Below are 15,706 nucleotides of genomic sequence, written 5' to 3' on the forward strand. Positions count from 1 at the left end.
TTCAGCCTCTCCCTGTAGCTCAGATCCTCCAACCCTGGCAACATCCTTGTAAATCTTTTCTGAACCCTTTCAAGTTTCACAACATCTTTCCGATAGGAAGGAGACCAGAATTGCACGCAATATTCCAACAGTGGCCTAACCAATGTCCTGTACAGCCTCAACATGACCTCCCAACTCCCGTACTCAATACTCTGACCAATAAAGGAAAGCACACCAAACGCCTTCTTCACTATCCTATCTACCTGCAACTCCACTTTCAAGGAGCCTAACCTTCAAATCTTTGGGCCCAACATTCTAAATGACAGCGAGAGTATTTAATCAGAACAATTCTGGAATGCCAACAATTCAAATCTAGATCTATTGGGTTCCATCCACTGCATTTCCCCCACTTCTTAGGGTTTATTCCATTTAACAAGTGGAGATGTTTTGGGAAATATCTCATGTCCTGGGAATTCTGCCAAGTTCTGGAGTGTTCAAACCCTAATAAGATCCATACTTGCTGACAGTAAGAATCATTGAGAGGTCAGGCCCATTGTACTGTCTTGTATTGTTGTGTGTAAAAGTGCTTCCTGACAAATCTCCTGATGGTCCAGTCCTAATACCCCTTTAGACTTAGAATCACTAACCAGTGGAAATAGTTTATCCTTATCTATTCTGTCTCTCCCAGTTAATATCTTGAGGATCCCTTAAACTTCAAAATTCTGGAGAAAGCAGAGCTAACTTATACAACGTCTCCTTAAAACTTAATCCCTGAAATCCAGGTATCATTCTTATGAACCTATGCTGTACTCCCTCCAAGGCCAATGTATCTTCCCTAAGGTGTGGTGTCTAGATTTGCTCACTGTACTCTGAGTGGAATTGAACCATGGGATTGAATGATTGCAACATAACTCCAGTCTACTAGGTATAAAGGCCAGTCTTCCATTAGTCTTCTTGGTTATTTTCTGTACCTGTTTGTGGCATTTTAAGGATCTATACACCTGAACCCCAAGTCTTTTTGGACATCCCCTTATTTAACTTTATGCCATCTAGAAAGTACCCTGATCTATCCTTTCTCAGTCCAAAATGGATAACTTGCTTACATTGACCTCTATCTGCCACAGTTTTTCCCATTCACCTAGTTATTCAATATTGTAAATTTACGCCGTCATATACACTGTCTACAACACCACGTAACTTTATTCCAGCTTCACTAATTGCAATCTAAGTAATATAATTTTTCATCCATTGTCCATTCAACACTACGACCTGGGCTTCAAGTCAGCACTATCTGACAAGACCTTAAAGCTATAGGAGCCTACCATGAAATGATTTTAGCAATTGTTTTTTTCTGAGTTATTTCCAGAGGACAACAATACCTAGCATTAATTTTGCACTAAATTTGCAACTTCACCTTAAAAGTCTACAACAATGAAATGTCTGGGAAATGGAGAATTAAACAGCAACATAGAAAATAGGAGCAGGAGAAGTCCATTCGGCCCCCTGAGCCTGCCCTCCCATTCATTTTGATCATGACTTATCATTTAGCTTGATAGTCTAATCCCATCCATCCCCCCAATATCCCTTGATCCCTTTAGCCACAAGACCAAAATGACCTCCATCTTGAAAACATAACGTTTTGACCTCAGCCACTTCCTGTGGTGCTGAATTCCATAAGCTCACCATCTCCAGGTGAACAAAATTCTTCTCAGTCCCAAAAGGTTTATCTCTTATGCTTGAACTATGATCCCTGGTTCAGGGCTCCCCCACCATCAGGAACACCCTTCCTGTATCTAACCTGCCTAGTCCTGTTAAAATTTTATAAACTTCTATGAGATCCCTCCTCATTCTTCTAAACTCCAGAGAATACAATCCTAACCAACTCAATCTTTCCTCATAGGTTAGATCTGCCATCCCAAGAATCAGTTTGGTAAAACTTTGCCACACTCTCACTACAGTCAGATAAGAAGACCAAACTGCACGCAGTATTCCTCATCAATGCCCTGTAATGAGATGGAATTAAGATGTCTCATTGGACTAACATGAAAGTTATAGGCGAAAGTGAGGACTGCAGATGCTGGAAACCAGAGTTTAGATCAGAGTGGTGCTGGAAAAGCACAGCAGGTCAAGCAGCATCCGAGGAGCAGGAAAATCGACAGTTCGGTCAAAAGCCCTTCATCAGTGGTGCTTTTTCAGCACCACTCTAATCAAACATGAAAGTTATATTCATCTATATTGTGTGTAAATTTAAACAATTAGTGTTATCATTACCTACACTCTTTCGCTAACATTGATACCTTCTACAAATTTATCATAACCAAAAATAAAACAATGAAAAGACCTTTGCCATAAAAAGAAGAAAGAAGTCAGGGAACTCGAGTCCAGTGAGCTTAATGTCAATGGTGGGTAAGTTGTTGGAAGGGACACTCATATATTTGGAAAGACAAGTACCGGTTCAGGCTGGTCAGCATGGCTTTGTGCATGGGAAATCATGGTTCACAAATCTGAGTGAGTTTTTGGAAGGGGTAACTTAGAGGTTGATGAAGACATGGGCATTTGCTAGGCCTGCGACAAAGTTTCACATGGTCAACTGCTTAGCAAGGTTAGCAAGGAGAGCTAGTCAACTGGATACAAAATTGGCTTGACAGTAGGAGGCAGAGGGTGGTGGTGGAGGGTTGTTGTTCAGGCCTGTGACACAAGGATCAGTGCTGGGTCCACTGTTATTCATCATTTATGTAATTGATTTGGATGAGAATAGAGGAGGTATAGTTAGTAAGTTTGTGGATGACACCAAATTTGGTGATATAACAGGCAGTGAAGAAAGTTATGTAAGAGTACAATGGGATCTTGATCAACTGAACCAGTGGGCTGAGGAATGTCAGATTTAGATAAATGTGAGGTGTTGCATTTTGGCAAGAAAAACCAAGTCAGGACTTACAATTGATGGTAGTGTTATCGATCAGAGAGATCTAGGGATGCAGGTACATTGGTTCTTGAATGTGGTGGCACAGTTAGACAGGGTGGTGAAGAAGGCATTTGGAACTTCATTGATCAGAGCATTGAGTACAGGAGTTGGGAGGTCATGTCATGTGTATACTAGACATCAGTAAGGCTACATTTGGAGTACTGCATACTATTCTGGTCTCTGTTATAGGAAGGATGTTATTAAACTGGAAAAGGTGCAAACAATATTCATACAGATGTTACCAAGACTGGAATATTTCAGTTATAAGGAGAGACTGGTTAGGCTGGGATTTCTTTCCCTGAAGTGCAGGACGCTGAGGGGTAACCTTCCAGAGGCTTAAAAATCATGAGGGTCATGGATAGGGTGAATAGCCAAGGTCTTTTCCTCAGCATAGGGAGTACAAAACCACAAGCCATAGAATTAAGTTGTGTGGGGAAATATTTAAAAGGGACATGAAGGACAACTTTTTCATGCAGAGGGTGGTGTGTGTATGGAATGTGATGCCAGAGGAGGTGGTCGAGGCTGGTACAATTCCAACATTTAAAAGGCATTTCGACAGGCACATGGATAGGAAGGGTTTAGAGGAATATGGGTCAAATGCAGATCCATGGGACTTGTTCAGTTTAGGAAACTTGGTCAGCATGGACGATGGGCCAAAGGGCCTGTTTCTGTGCTGTATGACTCTATAAATGCACACAATATGAATCTTGCACTTCAATTACTCCAAACAGAGAACTGGCCATGAAGAGAATGAATGTTGGAGGACCAGGTTTGGAAGATTGTAGAACTGTTGCCAATTCACTTTCCCCTTATACTTGGTTCACCGTGAAGTGAACATGTCAATGCATTCCCCCTGTATTGAAAATCGGTGACAGAAACATAAAATGTACAAGTCAATCATGGTAAACGTACCATAGATTTCCCAGACCATGGCGCTGCCTTCCCATTAAACAGAGACAACTGCTCGGAGCTTAACCTGAGGGTCACCAGATCTCAGGCAAGGGGTGAGAAGGAAACTCCTCCTCCTCCAGCCACTGCAGAATTGAACCCAAGCTGCTGCAAAGAGCCTTTCATCCAACTGAGCAAAACTGACCCCCACCAAGTCAGCGAACATTTAAAAGAAGGGAATATCTTAATTTTCCTGATCAATAATCTGTTGGAGCAAATTACACACACTTTACAGAATTCACCTGATATCGTTCCAATGGAATGAACTGGAAGAAGGAGGTGGGTGAGAATTCAATACCAGGTTGAGGATTTTCTCTGCCAGGTTACCGCTGTCGTGGTGAAATCCTATCCAGGCAGTGGTTAGTTGGGGAGTGAGATACGGATGAGCTTGTTACGATCTGATCAAAAAGCTTTTTTCTAGTTTTACTTCCTATCAGGTCCTAAATTAGAATGGTATTGATTAACAGCACTCCCTGTTACCAATATCTTACTGAGCCATAAAATACGCTTATGCTGCCCAAGCTTTCACCTATTGTTTATGATGAAAAGTAAAGAATCTAACTTTGTTCTGGAACATGTCCTCACATTTTTGGAAGTCAATCTCCCTGAGAAGCTTTTCTTCTTCCTTAAATTCGACTGAAAAGTGATCCATATTCTCAAAGCCACGTTCTATTTTTTCCATCTGTGATATTTCAGATATTTCGGAAATCCTAGAAAAAATTCATTGAGAATTGGTTGTGAGACAACAGTCCATATTTTCAGAAGAACGTCGTTAACTATCAAGCTTGTGTAGATGGGGTACTTACTTTTTAATCAGTGGTTTTGTATTCTGTAAAAAGAAAATGCAACTTTATTAAATACTCAAAGTACTCTTCAAAACAAAGATTAAGTTCATAATTTTGAAGTTTGATTTTGCAATGCCACTGTGGAATACTACAGGATGACTGACTAACATTTATCAAATGTTACTTCCTCTCTCCTTCGTGGTTGTTTAAGCTCAGTTAAAACAACGCAAGAGGAAATGAACTGATTCCAATATCCTTAAACCATCTTTAAAAAGCTGGAGTGCACTCTGTCAAGTGCGGACACTCCAGAGCTGCTCTGCAGGGTGGAGATATTAAACATGGGCACGGCACATAAGGGGAAGTTGGCACCACATGTTGTGGACAGGGACCGGAGGGTTAGGGATGGGGTGACACACAGATGGATGCCCTCGTCTTCTAGACTCCAAGCTGAGGAGTAGACTTATAGAGATTTATAAAATCATGAGGGACATGGTTAGGGTAAATAGATAAGGTCCAGGGCATAGGTTTAGGGTGAGAGGGATGGGGGTATGAATAGGACGAGATTAGAGCGATATGGGCCAAGTGCTGGCAAATGGGACCAGATTAGGTTGGGATATCTGGTCAGCATGGATGAGTTGGACCGAAGGGTCTGTTTCTGTGCTGTACATCTCTATGACTCTGTGACTGGCAGAGAAGGAGGCAACCCACCAGACCCTGCAAGTCCAGTCTGAGGTGGTCATCTGGGTCAGTCCAGTTTGGTGAAATGCCCATGGGTGCCAAAGAAGGTCAATCACCTGCTCCACTCCACTGTGGTAGGTACCACTACCTTCTCTCTGTTATGTCACACTCACTCTTTCTCTGCTACAACACCTACCTTCCACTGAGCCCCATGCTCTACCACTCTCACTATTGCATGCAGCAGCTTCCCTCACTCGTTCTCACCCCTTTAAATAACCCCTCCCCTTTACCTTTTTGAACCCTACCTGTCCTCGGCATTGCCTAGTCACTCACTCAAGACGCCTCAGCACCTTTCCCTCACTTGTGCCAGTGCCAAAGACTGTGCCAGCTGGTTTCACCTCACTCAAACTTTCCCTTTGACTCATTCCAGAAGACTGGGACATAATGTAACAGGGACAAAGGGACAGTCTGAAATTCAGCTCCTCACTCTTGACCAGGGGACGGAGTTTGACCTTGCCAGCAAAGCCCGGGACAGTTCATTGAGAGACACTAAAATCTCCAAGTCCCAGCAAGCAATAAAGAAGCATTGTGCTTTGTTCTGCTACTCTCCCGGCTAGCCCACAATCAATCTGATATTATTATCAGTTCTTGGTTAATAACACCTTCTCTGTCTCCTGCAGGTACAAGTAGGATGTTCATGGTGTCTTCAGTGAAAAGGCCTGCCTCACTAAACATCCCCTCCTCTACCTCGGAGGGAGGGAGCAGCAAGACTAGCTCCTGCTCCCATCTCAGACACTGACACCTCGATGGGTACAGTCAGGGGGGTGGACCTCACTGACACGTCTCTGCAGCTGGTTGAGGAAGTCACGCCCCAGGTCGCTGGCACTCGGAGGGTTGATGGAGATGGGGCACCTGATTAACCTCAGGCAGGAGAGGGGGCCGTGCTGTTGGCGATTCCTGACTCCATTGCCACGCACAGGAGGTTCCCAGAGCAGCAGGTGGGTTTGTCAGGGCCATGATGGAACCAAACAAAAACGTTGCAGGGACTGGAGCGATGTTGTGGGAACCTGGCTCCCTCTGGCATGTGACCATCGGGCTGTCTCCATGGACAGGTTGGTGACTGCCTTTGGAGGGGCAGCTGCAGGGCCCTCAGGGTGAGCTGGAAAACCACACAGTCCTGTACTCCCCACCCCTGGGAGCTCCCTCAGGGTGAGCTGGATAACCACACAGTCCTGTACCCCCCTGGGAGCTCCCTCAGGGTGAGCTGGATATCCACACAGTCCTGTACACCACCCCCCACCCCCCCGGGAGCTCCCTCAGGATGAGCTGGATATCCACACAGTCCTGTACCCTCCTGGGAGCTCCCTCAGGGTGAGCTGGATATCCACACAGTCCTGTACCCCCCCTTGGGAGCTCCCTCAGGGTGAGCTGGATAACCACACAGTCCTGTACTCCCATGGGAGCTCCCTCAGGGTGAGCTGGATATCCACACAGTCCTGTACCCCCCCTTGGGAGCTCCCTCAGGGTGAGCTGGATAACCACACAGTCCTGTACTCCCATGGGAGCTCCCTCAGGGTGAGCTGGATAACCACACAGTCCTGTACCCCCCCCCCGGGAGCTCCCGCAGGGTGAACTGGATAACCACACAGTCCTGTACCCTCCTGGGAGCTCCCTCAGGGTGAGCTGGATATCCACACAGTCCTGTACCCCCCGGGAACTCCCTCAGGGTGAGCTGGATATCCACACAGTCCTGTACCCCCACCCCGGGAGCTCCCTCAGGGTGAGCTGGATATCACACAGTTCTGCAATTCTCGACGATCAATATCCAGTTTGGAAAATGCAACCTTTTTTGTCCCAATGTCAAGGATATCCTGACTGGGCTTCTCACCCAATTTTCCTAAGAGCCTGTGTCATTCAGGATCTGGGAAAATACTGTCCTCTGTTTTTGTAAAATGTAACTACTGTAGCCATCTCTTTGCAGAATGAGCTCACAGAGATAATTGTTGACGCTGGTCTCATTAACCATAACGGTTGACGTTTTGGAATGTGATTAATTGACAGGAACAGAGTTAATTAATACTGCAGTCCAATTGATTGAAGGCTCCTCCGGTATGGTGGAGATGACACGAGGCCCTTAAAACGATAAAATTACTCCTGAAGTTTGTTTCTTTTCTCTATTTTACTAAATTTTCTCTAAAGTCTTGGGCTGTTGAGTATAGAGACTGGAGGATAGAGCAGATGGACGCAGAGATGGTGAAATGGTGCTTGAGATTGCCAGGATACGGGGGACACCTGTTTTTGGGGAAGTGAGCCCTGTATACGCACTCGCACCTCAACAGAGCCAAGAGCAATGTCTTCACAAGGTGACTTACTCCTCCTGCTGGGGTATGTTGAAGCTAACTTGGCAGGCCTTGGAAACCAGGATGCAGCGGTAGCTGGGTGCATGAAGGTTTGAGAGAGACAAACAGCACTCATGAGCAAGTATCAGGATGGGTGTTAGATGGGTCAGAATAAGAGGGAATGCAACATGACCTAAATTAGGCTTATAGCTCATATTTATAATTGCAATGTATTCTAGATTTACCCTGTATTATAGCCAACAAACAGTCACAAAGATCTAGTGGAACAGATTTACAGGTAAATCACAGAAAAATTCAAAAACAATACAGTAGTGATCAGAGTGTTCTTTAAAAATTATGGGACAGTAATAGTTTACAAGATGGAGAGTACGAAGAGTTTTTGAAGTCTGTTCAGGTGACCTTTGGATATGAACATAAGAGGTACAGTTAGTAAGTTTGCAGATGACACCAAAATTGGAGGTGTAGTAGACAGTGAAGAAGGTTACTTCAGATTACAACAGGATCTGGACCAGATGGGCCAATGGGCTGAGGAGTGGCAGATGGAGTTTAATTCAGATAAATGCAAGGTGCTGCATTTTGGGAAAGCAAATCTTAGCAGGGCTTATACACTTAATGGTAAGATCCTAGGGAGTGTTGCTGAACAGAGACCTTGGAGTGCAGGTTCATAGCTCCTTGAAAGTAGAGTCACAGGTAGAAAGGATAGTGAAGGCGGTGTTTGGTCTTCTTTCCTTTATTGGTCAGAGTATTGAGTACAGGAGTCGGAAGGATGTTGTGAAACTTGAAAGGGTTCAGCAAAGACTTACAAGGATGTTGCCAGGTTTGGAGGGTTTAGGCTATAAGGAGAGGCTGAATAGGCTGGGGCTGTTTTCCCTGGAGCATCAGAGTCTGAGAGGTGACCTTATAGAGGTTTACAAAACTATGAGGGGCATGGATAGGATAAATAGACAAAGTCTTTTCCCTGGGGTTGGGGAGTCCAGAACTGGACGGCATAGGTTTAGGTTGAGAGGGGAATATTATAAAAGAGACCTAAGGGATAACTTTTTCACGCAGAGGGTGTTATATGCATGGGATGAGCTGCCAGAGGAAGTGGTGGAAGCTGGTACAATCGCAACATTTAAAAGGCATCTAGATAGGAACATGAATAAGAAGGATTTGGAGGAATATGGGCCGGGTGCTGGCAAATGGGATTAGATTAGGTTGGGATATCTGGTCGGCATGAACGAGTTAGACTGAAGGGTCTGTTTTTGTGCTGTACATCTATATGACCCTATGACCTTTTTATCTGAGTGTCTCTGACTCAAAGGGAAAGAATGAGGTGAATTAATTGAAGTGTTAATGGTGGGATATTTGCAGAATAGTGATTATCGTGTCATGAGTTTAGCTTGTCTATGGGAAAAGAGAAAAAGCAGTACGTAGCAAAAGTATTTAACTGGAAGAGTGCTGATTTTAGTGGGGTAAGAATGGATGTGACCCATTTAAATTGGATGCAAAGTTTGGTAAATAGAACTGTAACAGAACAATGGGTTGCCTTTAAAACGGAGATAAAGTGTGATTGATATAGACAGTAAGATGAAGCAGAAAACAGCAGAAAACAGGTGCAGATGACAATCGAATTGAAAATCACGCTGACTATAAAAAGTCCAGAAGGGAAGTGTAAAAAAAAACAAGAAAGGCAAAAGGAAAGTATGAGAAGAGACTGGCAGCTAACACAAAAGGAAATCCCAAAGTTTCGATAAACAAATAAACAGTAAAATGTTAGTAACAATGTGCAAGGAGCGTGGCCACTTAGGGAACAAAAACAGTTCCCTCATTGATCATGGAGACAAATCCACGGCTCAGTTGTTAAATATTTGCATTTCTCTTTACCAAGAATGAGGATATTGTTAATGTCTAATAGAGATAGTTAAGAAATTGAATAGGCTAAAAACTTCTCAACAAAAAAATTTAAGTAAGCTCAAAATTGATAAGTTAGCAGAACTGGATGAAATGCACGCAATTAAACTCTGCGAAGTAAGGGAAGAAGTTGCAGAGGTACTTGTTATACTTGGCCTTAGATACGGGATTGATGTGGAGGAGTAGATAATTACAGATGTTACCCTTATTTGAAACTTTTTCAAAAGTAAATCCATCAAAAACATTCCAATCTGTGTAACCTCAGTGGTGGGGAAGGTTTTACAATTGATAATCAAGAAAAAACTGCAACTTAGGTAATTATAAATTAATTAAGGAAAGGCAGATTTACTAAAGGCAAAACATGTTTAACTAAATTGATTGAGGAGGGAGTACTGGTGAGTTTAATGAGGTTGATTTGCTATAAAGGGACTTCCAATGGACACTTGATAGAAAGCTACATAAGAATGGTGACATGAGATTTGAAACCTGCTAAATGAAAGGACAAGAGATGTCATAGATACAAGGCTATCAGAATGACATGAAAGAACAAAAACAGTTGATGGTATTTCTTAGACTTGAAGTAGGGGCATAGTACGATTTCCATGGGTTGGTATTGGGTCCACTGCTTTTCATGACATATATTAAAGATGTGGATTTGATTGTACAGGGCACGAGATTAAACTTTGCAAATAATCTGTGAGAAGGATAGGGATTGATTCTAAAAGGCCATAGACTGGAGGTTTTGAGAAAATGCTATAGTGATGCTCAACATCACCATTGGTCTGGACAGAGAGAATCTGTTCCTATCGGGTTTGAAAACCAGAGGATGACTATTTCATGTGATTGAAATGACAGTGACATGAGGAGAAACATGAGTAAGTGGCCAGGACTTGGAATATGTTGCCTAAAAATTTAATTGAGACAAATTCGATTATGGATTTCAAAAGGAATTAGAATTAGAATCCCTACAGTGTGGAAATCAGCCTTTCGGCCCAGCAAGTCCAGACTGACCCTCCGAAGAGCAACCCACCTGCCCCATTCCCCTATTACTCGACGTTTTCCCCTGACTAATGCACTTAACCTACACATCCCTATCCACTATGGGCAATTTAGCATGGCCAGTTCACCTAACTTGCACATCTTTGGGTCGTTGGAGGAAACCCATGCAGACACAGGGAGAATGTGCAAACTCCACACAGACAGTCACCTGATGCTGGAGTTGAACCTGGGACCCCGGCACTGTGAGGCGGCAGTGCTAACCAAAATTGGAGAAATCTCTCAAGAGGAAACTTTCCACGGCCACGGGGAAAGGGCACAAATCGAGCAGTGGTTGAGTTGCACTTGCAGACAGGTGATGTGGAAAAATGGACTGAATGACTTCTGTATTGCAGCCATTCTATTATTAAATGAATCCAATCCCACAGAAACCAAACTGTTATTATCTACAGTTATGTTCAGTTACATATAAACTCTTACTTGACGATACATGAATAATATCTCCTCAGAGCTGCTCTTTCTTAACGGTTTAAAGCAGAACCTTCCTTTTACTTTATTTACAACATTGTGGAGATCCAAAGTCATCACTGGGTCAAGAAGATAAACAGTTAAAATACCCACATTACTGTTTTTGGTAGCAATCCCAAATGTGACAAAATATTCTACCACAGGTTTAACTATTATGACAAATAATAAATGGAAGGTCAGTCCTTATTACTTTTTGCCAAGATAAAGTAGGGGGGTGGTATCAATGTGGTGATATGTGCAAATCCTTATGCACTTTTGTTGAAGTCACATTGTTTAACTCAGTACCTGTAAGAAGACTGCTATTTCAGGCTCCTCCATACACTGCAATCCGGACTGAATGACCTTGGATATCTCCTCAAGATGTTCAGCGTATTTCCGAATCAATGAGCGAATATGATGCATCTTTTCCTCTTGCTCCATTGTGATATATTGCATCATTTCCTTTTTCTTTTCCTCCAACAGTGCGTATAGACCATCAAACTTCTCACACATGTGTTCCTTCTGCCTGTGACTGTTCTCCTGCAACATTGAAGTATTCATTACTTTGGTTGAAGTTTTCAAATCCCATCCACCTTCATCCACAAACAAACAAAGCGTCGACAAAGGATTTCTGGCTTTTAGCACCGGGTCCCGTGAATATTAACCCTTCATCTACAATGTTAACAGGAATATTATAATGTTTTCTATCGAAAATATTAAGTGGGCAAACAAATTTCATTCAAACAAAAGCTTAAGAGAGTGCTAGCTAATATTTGTCCCACCAACACTCAAGAAGCTTGACACCATCCAGGACAAAGCATTTGATTGGCACTACATCCACAACCATCCACTCCATCCACCACCGATGCTCAGTAGCAGCAGTGTGTACTATCTACAAGATGCACTGCAGAATTTCACCAAAGATCCTCAGACAGTACCTTCTAAACCCACAATCACTTTCATCTAGAAGGACAAACGCAGCAGATGCATGGGAACATCACTACTACAACTTCCCCTCCAAACAACTCATCATCCTGGTTTGCAAATATATTGCCGTTCCTTCAGTGTCACTGGGTCAAAATCCTGGAATTCCCTCCCTAAGGGCATTGTGGGTCAACCTACAGCACATGGACTGCAGCGGTTTAAGAAGGCAGCTCCCCCCCCACCTTCACAAGAACAATGGAGTTGGGGCAATAAATATTGGTCCAGCTAATGACACCCACGTCCCATGATGGATTAAGAAAAAAATTTGTAAGGGATGACTTCAAGCACTGAATCTTTGTTTCTGCTGTGTATCAATGCACTACATCGGTCACCATGATAAAGAAAGGGATAAAGAGTTACTTTTCTTGGCATCTCATTGAGGGCCGAAGGGCCCGTTCCTGTGCTGTACTGTTCTATGTCCTATGTTCTATGTTTTATCTCCCTACAACATCAGAGGTCACACAATGCCAGCTTATAGCCCAACAGGTTTATTTGAAACCTGCATCCTCAGGCATGCTGTGATGTGATGGGTGCAGGTTTGACTGGCCACAAACTGAGCTTTAATCAGTTACATCGAGGGCCAAAGGGCCTGTACTGCGCTGTATTTTTCTATGTTCTATGTTGTAGGGACTTCACCTGATGAAATAGTAGTGCTCCAAAAGCTTGTGATTTCAAATAAACCTGTTGGACTATAAACTGGCATCATGGGACTTCTGATGTTGTAGGGAGATAAAACGTAGGACATAGAACATAGAACAGTATAACACAGGAACGGGCCTTTCGGCCCTCAATGTTGTGATGAACATGACACCAATGAAACTAATCCCTTCTGACAATAGACAATAGACAATAGGTGCAGGAGTAGGCCATTCGGCCCTTTGAGCCAGCACCACCATTCATTATGATCATAGTTGATCATCCAAAATCAGTATCCTGTTCCTGCCTTATCCCCATAACCCTTGATTCCACTATCTTTAAGAGCTCTATCCATCTCTGCCTGCTCTAGGTCTGTGTCCCTCCATTCTGTGCATATTCATGAGCTTATCTAAAAGTCTCTTAAACACCCCTATTGTATCTGCCTCCACACTGATACTGAGCAATGATGTTGTTTTTCTGCCTTCATAACGATTGGAAAACTATTCATGAACTTTCCATATTTCCAGAACTTTTGGATGTCCCAATAGTTCAGAGCAGCATTTTTGGAGGGCTAGTAAGCAGTTCCTGATGAACAACTGAACTATGGCCTAAGAGAACAGAATAAGATATAAAAGTACAGCTCCTAAGATACAAATATGTTTGTTAAAAATGGAATAATGTCACATCAAATTATACCTGGAATACTTGCATGCTAAATGTATGCATTCACAAATATTGGAAATACCTCAATACTTTTGCATGTCTCTTCCATCTGAGTGATTATTGTTTGAACACGGTCATTGCTTGCTACTAGCATTGTGATTCCATCACCGAACTCGGACTGCGCACAAAACAAAACACAAAACTTTAAATTAGTTAAATGAGAATGAGAGGATCCATCAGTGTCCGATTTTAATGCTATTTTGAATGATATTGTAAGGGACAAGATTTCAGGGCCCAGCTAGAATTGGCAGAAATAGCCTGATTCACAGAATCAGATATCAGGATCACAAATAAGGTTTCTCTCATACTGCGTAACAGCAAAGCCAGGATTAAAATGACTGTTTTAACTTAAAAACAGTAAAAGAACTGCAGATGCTGGAAATCTTAAGAAGGGTCACTGGACCTGAAATGGTAACTCTCCACAGGTGCTACCCAACCTGCTGAGTTTTTCCAGCAATTTCTGTTTTTGATTCACAGTTTCATTCAGTTGTTTGTACATGTAATGATTTGAAACAGACAGATAAATAACTACAGACCGCCAATAAACATGTATCCACAGTGATATTAAATTTGAGAGTTCCTGACTAAAAACTACATGATGTTAAACAGAAGATATTTAAGTTATATGAAACAATGCAGATGCAGAGTCCTCAACAGCTCCTCACATGACAAGCCCTTCATTCCTGGGATAATTCTTGAAAACCTTCTCTGGACCCTCTCCGCCAACACATCCTTTGTTAGATATGGGGCCCAAAACCGCTCACAATATTCCAAGTGTGGCTTGCTCAGCGCCTTATACAGCCTCAGTGATGCATCTTTGCTCTTGTCTTCTAACCCTCTTGAAATGAATGCTAACATTGCTTTCCTAACTGCCAATTGAACCCTGCAAAGCTCAAAGGAAGTTGTACATAACGATCTAGCAAAGGCCATGGTGTAGATTTCACTTTCCTGATATTAATTACATTCTGGTGCCTGCAATATCGGATACTGACATTGAGCAGTCTAAAGCAGATACTGACATTGAGCAGTCTAAAGCAGATACTGACATTGAGCAGTCTAAAGCAGATATTTGTATGAAGAATTCTTACGAACAGCACACCAGAAGTAAAAAGGACTTAATTGTCTTTCACTTATTAACATTTTAAAGGAGCATCAAGCTTATGATAGTAAAATGAGATTAAGGTAGAAGATGAAATGTCTTAGAGAAACTCTAAAAATAAATGAAATAAGCTTTAAACATTTTTAAAATCTGAAAGAAATTGACATCTGACAGGTACGTAGCTAGATATTTTAGAGCCAATGAATTGGTCAATAATTGTAACTCAGTACATTGTTGCAGCCCTCTTTATAGTTTCTTCAACAAGATGTAGCTTTTACAAGATTTTAAAAATGAAATTATTAACATGCAAAATGGAAATTTGTCAAGATTTTCGAGATTTCTATCTCTGAGAACTTCACCTATCCTGAGGAACTTCCTCTGGATAGGTAGGGAATCACTGACAGTAACGTTTGGATCTATATTTAATTACACAAATGGACACCAAAAGTTGCTGTCAATTTCACAATTGTAACAACAGTGAACACTGATAGTTTTGATAAAATTATTCATGCATTTGTAATTTATATTTTGTGTATTATGGCAGCAAAAGTAATTATTTATTTTTAGGAAGTAACATAAAGCAATAATTGTATTATAGGATGTTGGTTTGCTCGCGGAGCTGGAAGGTTCGTTCTCAGATGTTTTGTCACCATACTAGGTACATCTTCAGTGAGCCTCTGGATGAAGTATCGGTGGTGTAGCCCGCTTTCTATTTATATGCTTGGGTTTCCTGATGTTATTTCCTCTGGTGATGTCATTCCCTATGATGGTGTCATTTCCTGTTCTTTTTCTCAGGGGGTGGTAAATGAGATCTAAGTCAATGTGTTTGTTGATAGAGTTCTGGTTGGAATGCCAAGCTTCTAGGAACTCTCGTGCATGGGCTACCATGGTGCCAAGGGGTCTGAGTAGTCTGGCAGTCATTTCCGAGATGTCTTTGACGTAGGGGAGAGTGGCTAGGGTTTCTGGACATTTTTTGTCTGCTTGTTGGGGTTTGTTGCTGAGAAATCGGCGGACTGTTCTCATTGGGTACCCAATCTTTTTGAATACACGGTATAGGTGATTTTCCTCTGCTCTTCACAGTTCCCCTGGGCTGCAGTGTGTGGTGGCTTGTTGAAATAATGTTCTGATCAGCTTTGTTTGTGGGATTGCTTCT

The 15,706-nt window shown here is 42.4% G+C and overlaps 1 protein-coding gene across 2 annotated transcripts in view; it reads right to left on the bottom strand.

Moving 5' to 3' along the window:
• Positions 1-15,706, bottom strand: part of LOC122549439 (tripartite motif-containing protein 54-like) — an 83,257-nt gene that overhangs the window by 27,481 nt on the left and 40,070 nt on the right. For both annotated transcript variants that reach the window (XM_043689272.1, XM_043689271.1), the window contains exons 4-7: positions 13,477-13,572; positions 11,418-11,651; positions 4,699-4,721; positions 4,478-4,602 (exon numbers count right to left, since the gene is read on the bottom strand). In XM_043689272.1, the coding sequence (XP_043545207.1) occupies positions 4,478-4,602; positions 4,699-4,721; positions 11,418-11,651; positions 13,477-13,572 (478 nt within the window). The remainder of the gene's footprint in view (positions 1-4,477; positions 4,603-4,698; positions 4,722-11,417; positions 11,652-13,476; positions 13,573-15,706) is intronic.

This window comes from Chiloscyllium plagiosum, chromosome 4 (assembly GCF_004010195.1).
Source record: "Chiloscyllium plagiosum isolate BGI_BamShark_2017 chromosome 4, ASM401019v2, whole genome shotgun sequence".
In the NCBI taxonomy this organism is placed as follows: Eukaryota; Metazoa; Chordata; class Chondrichthyes; order Orectolobiformes; family Hemiscylliidae; genus Chiloscyllium; species Chiloscyllium plagiosum.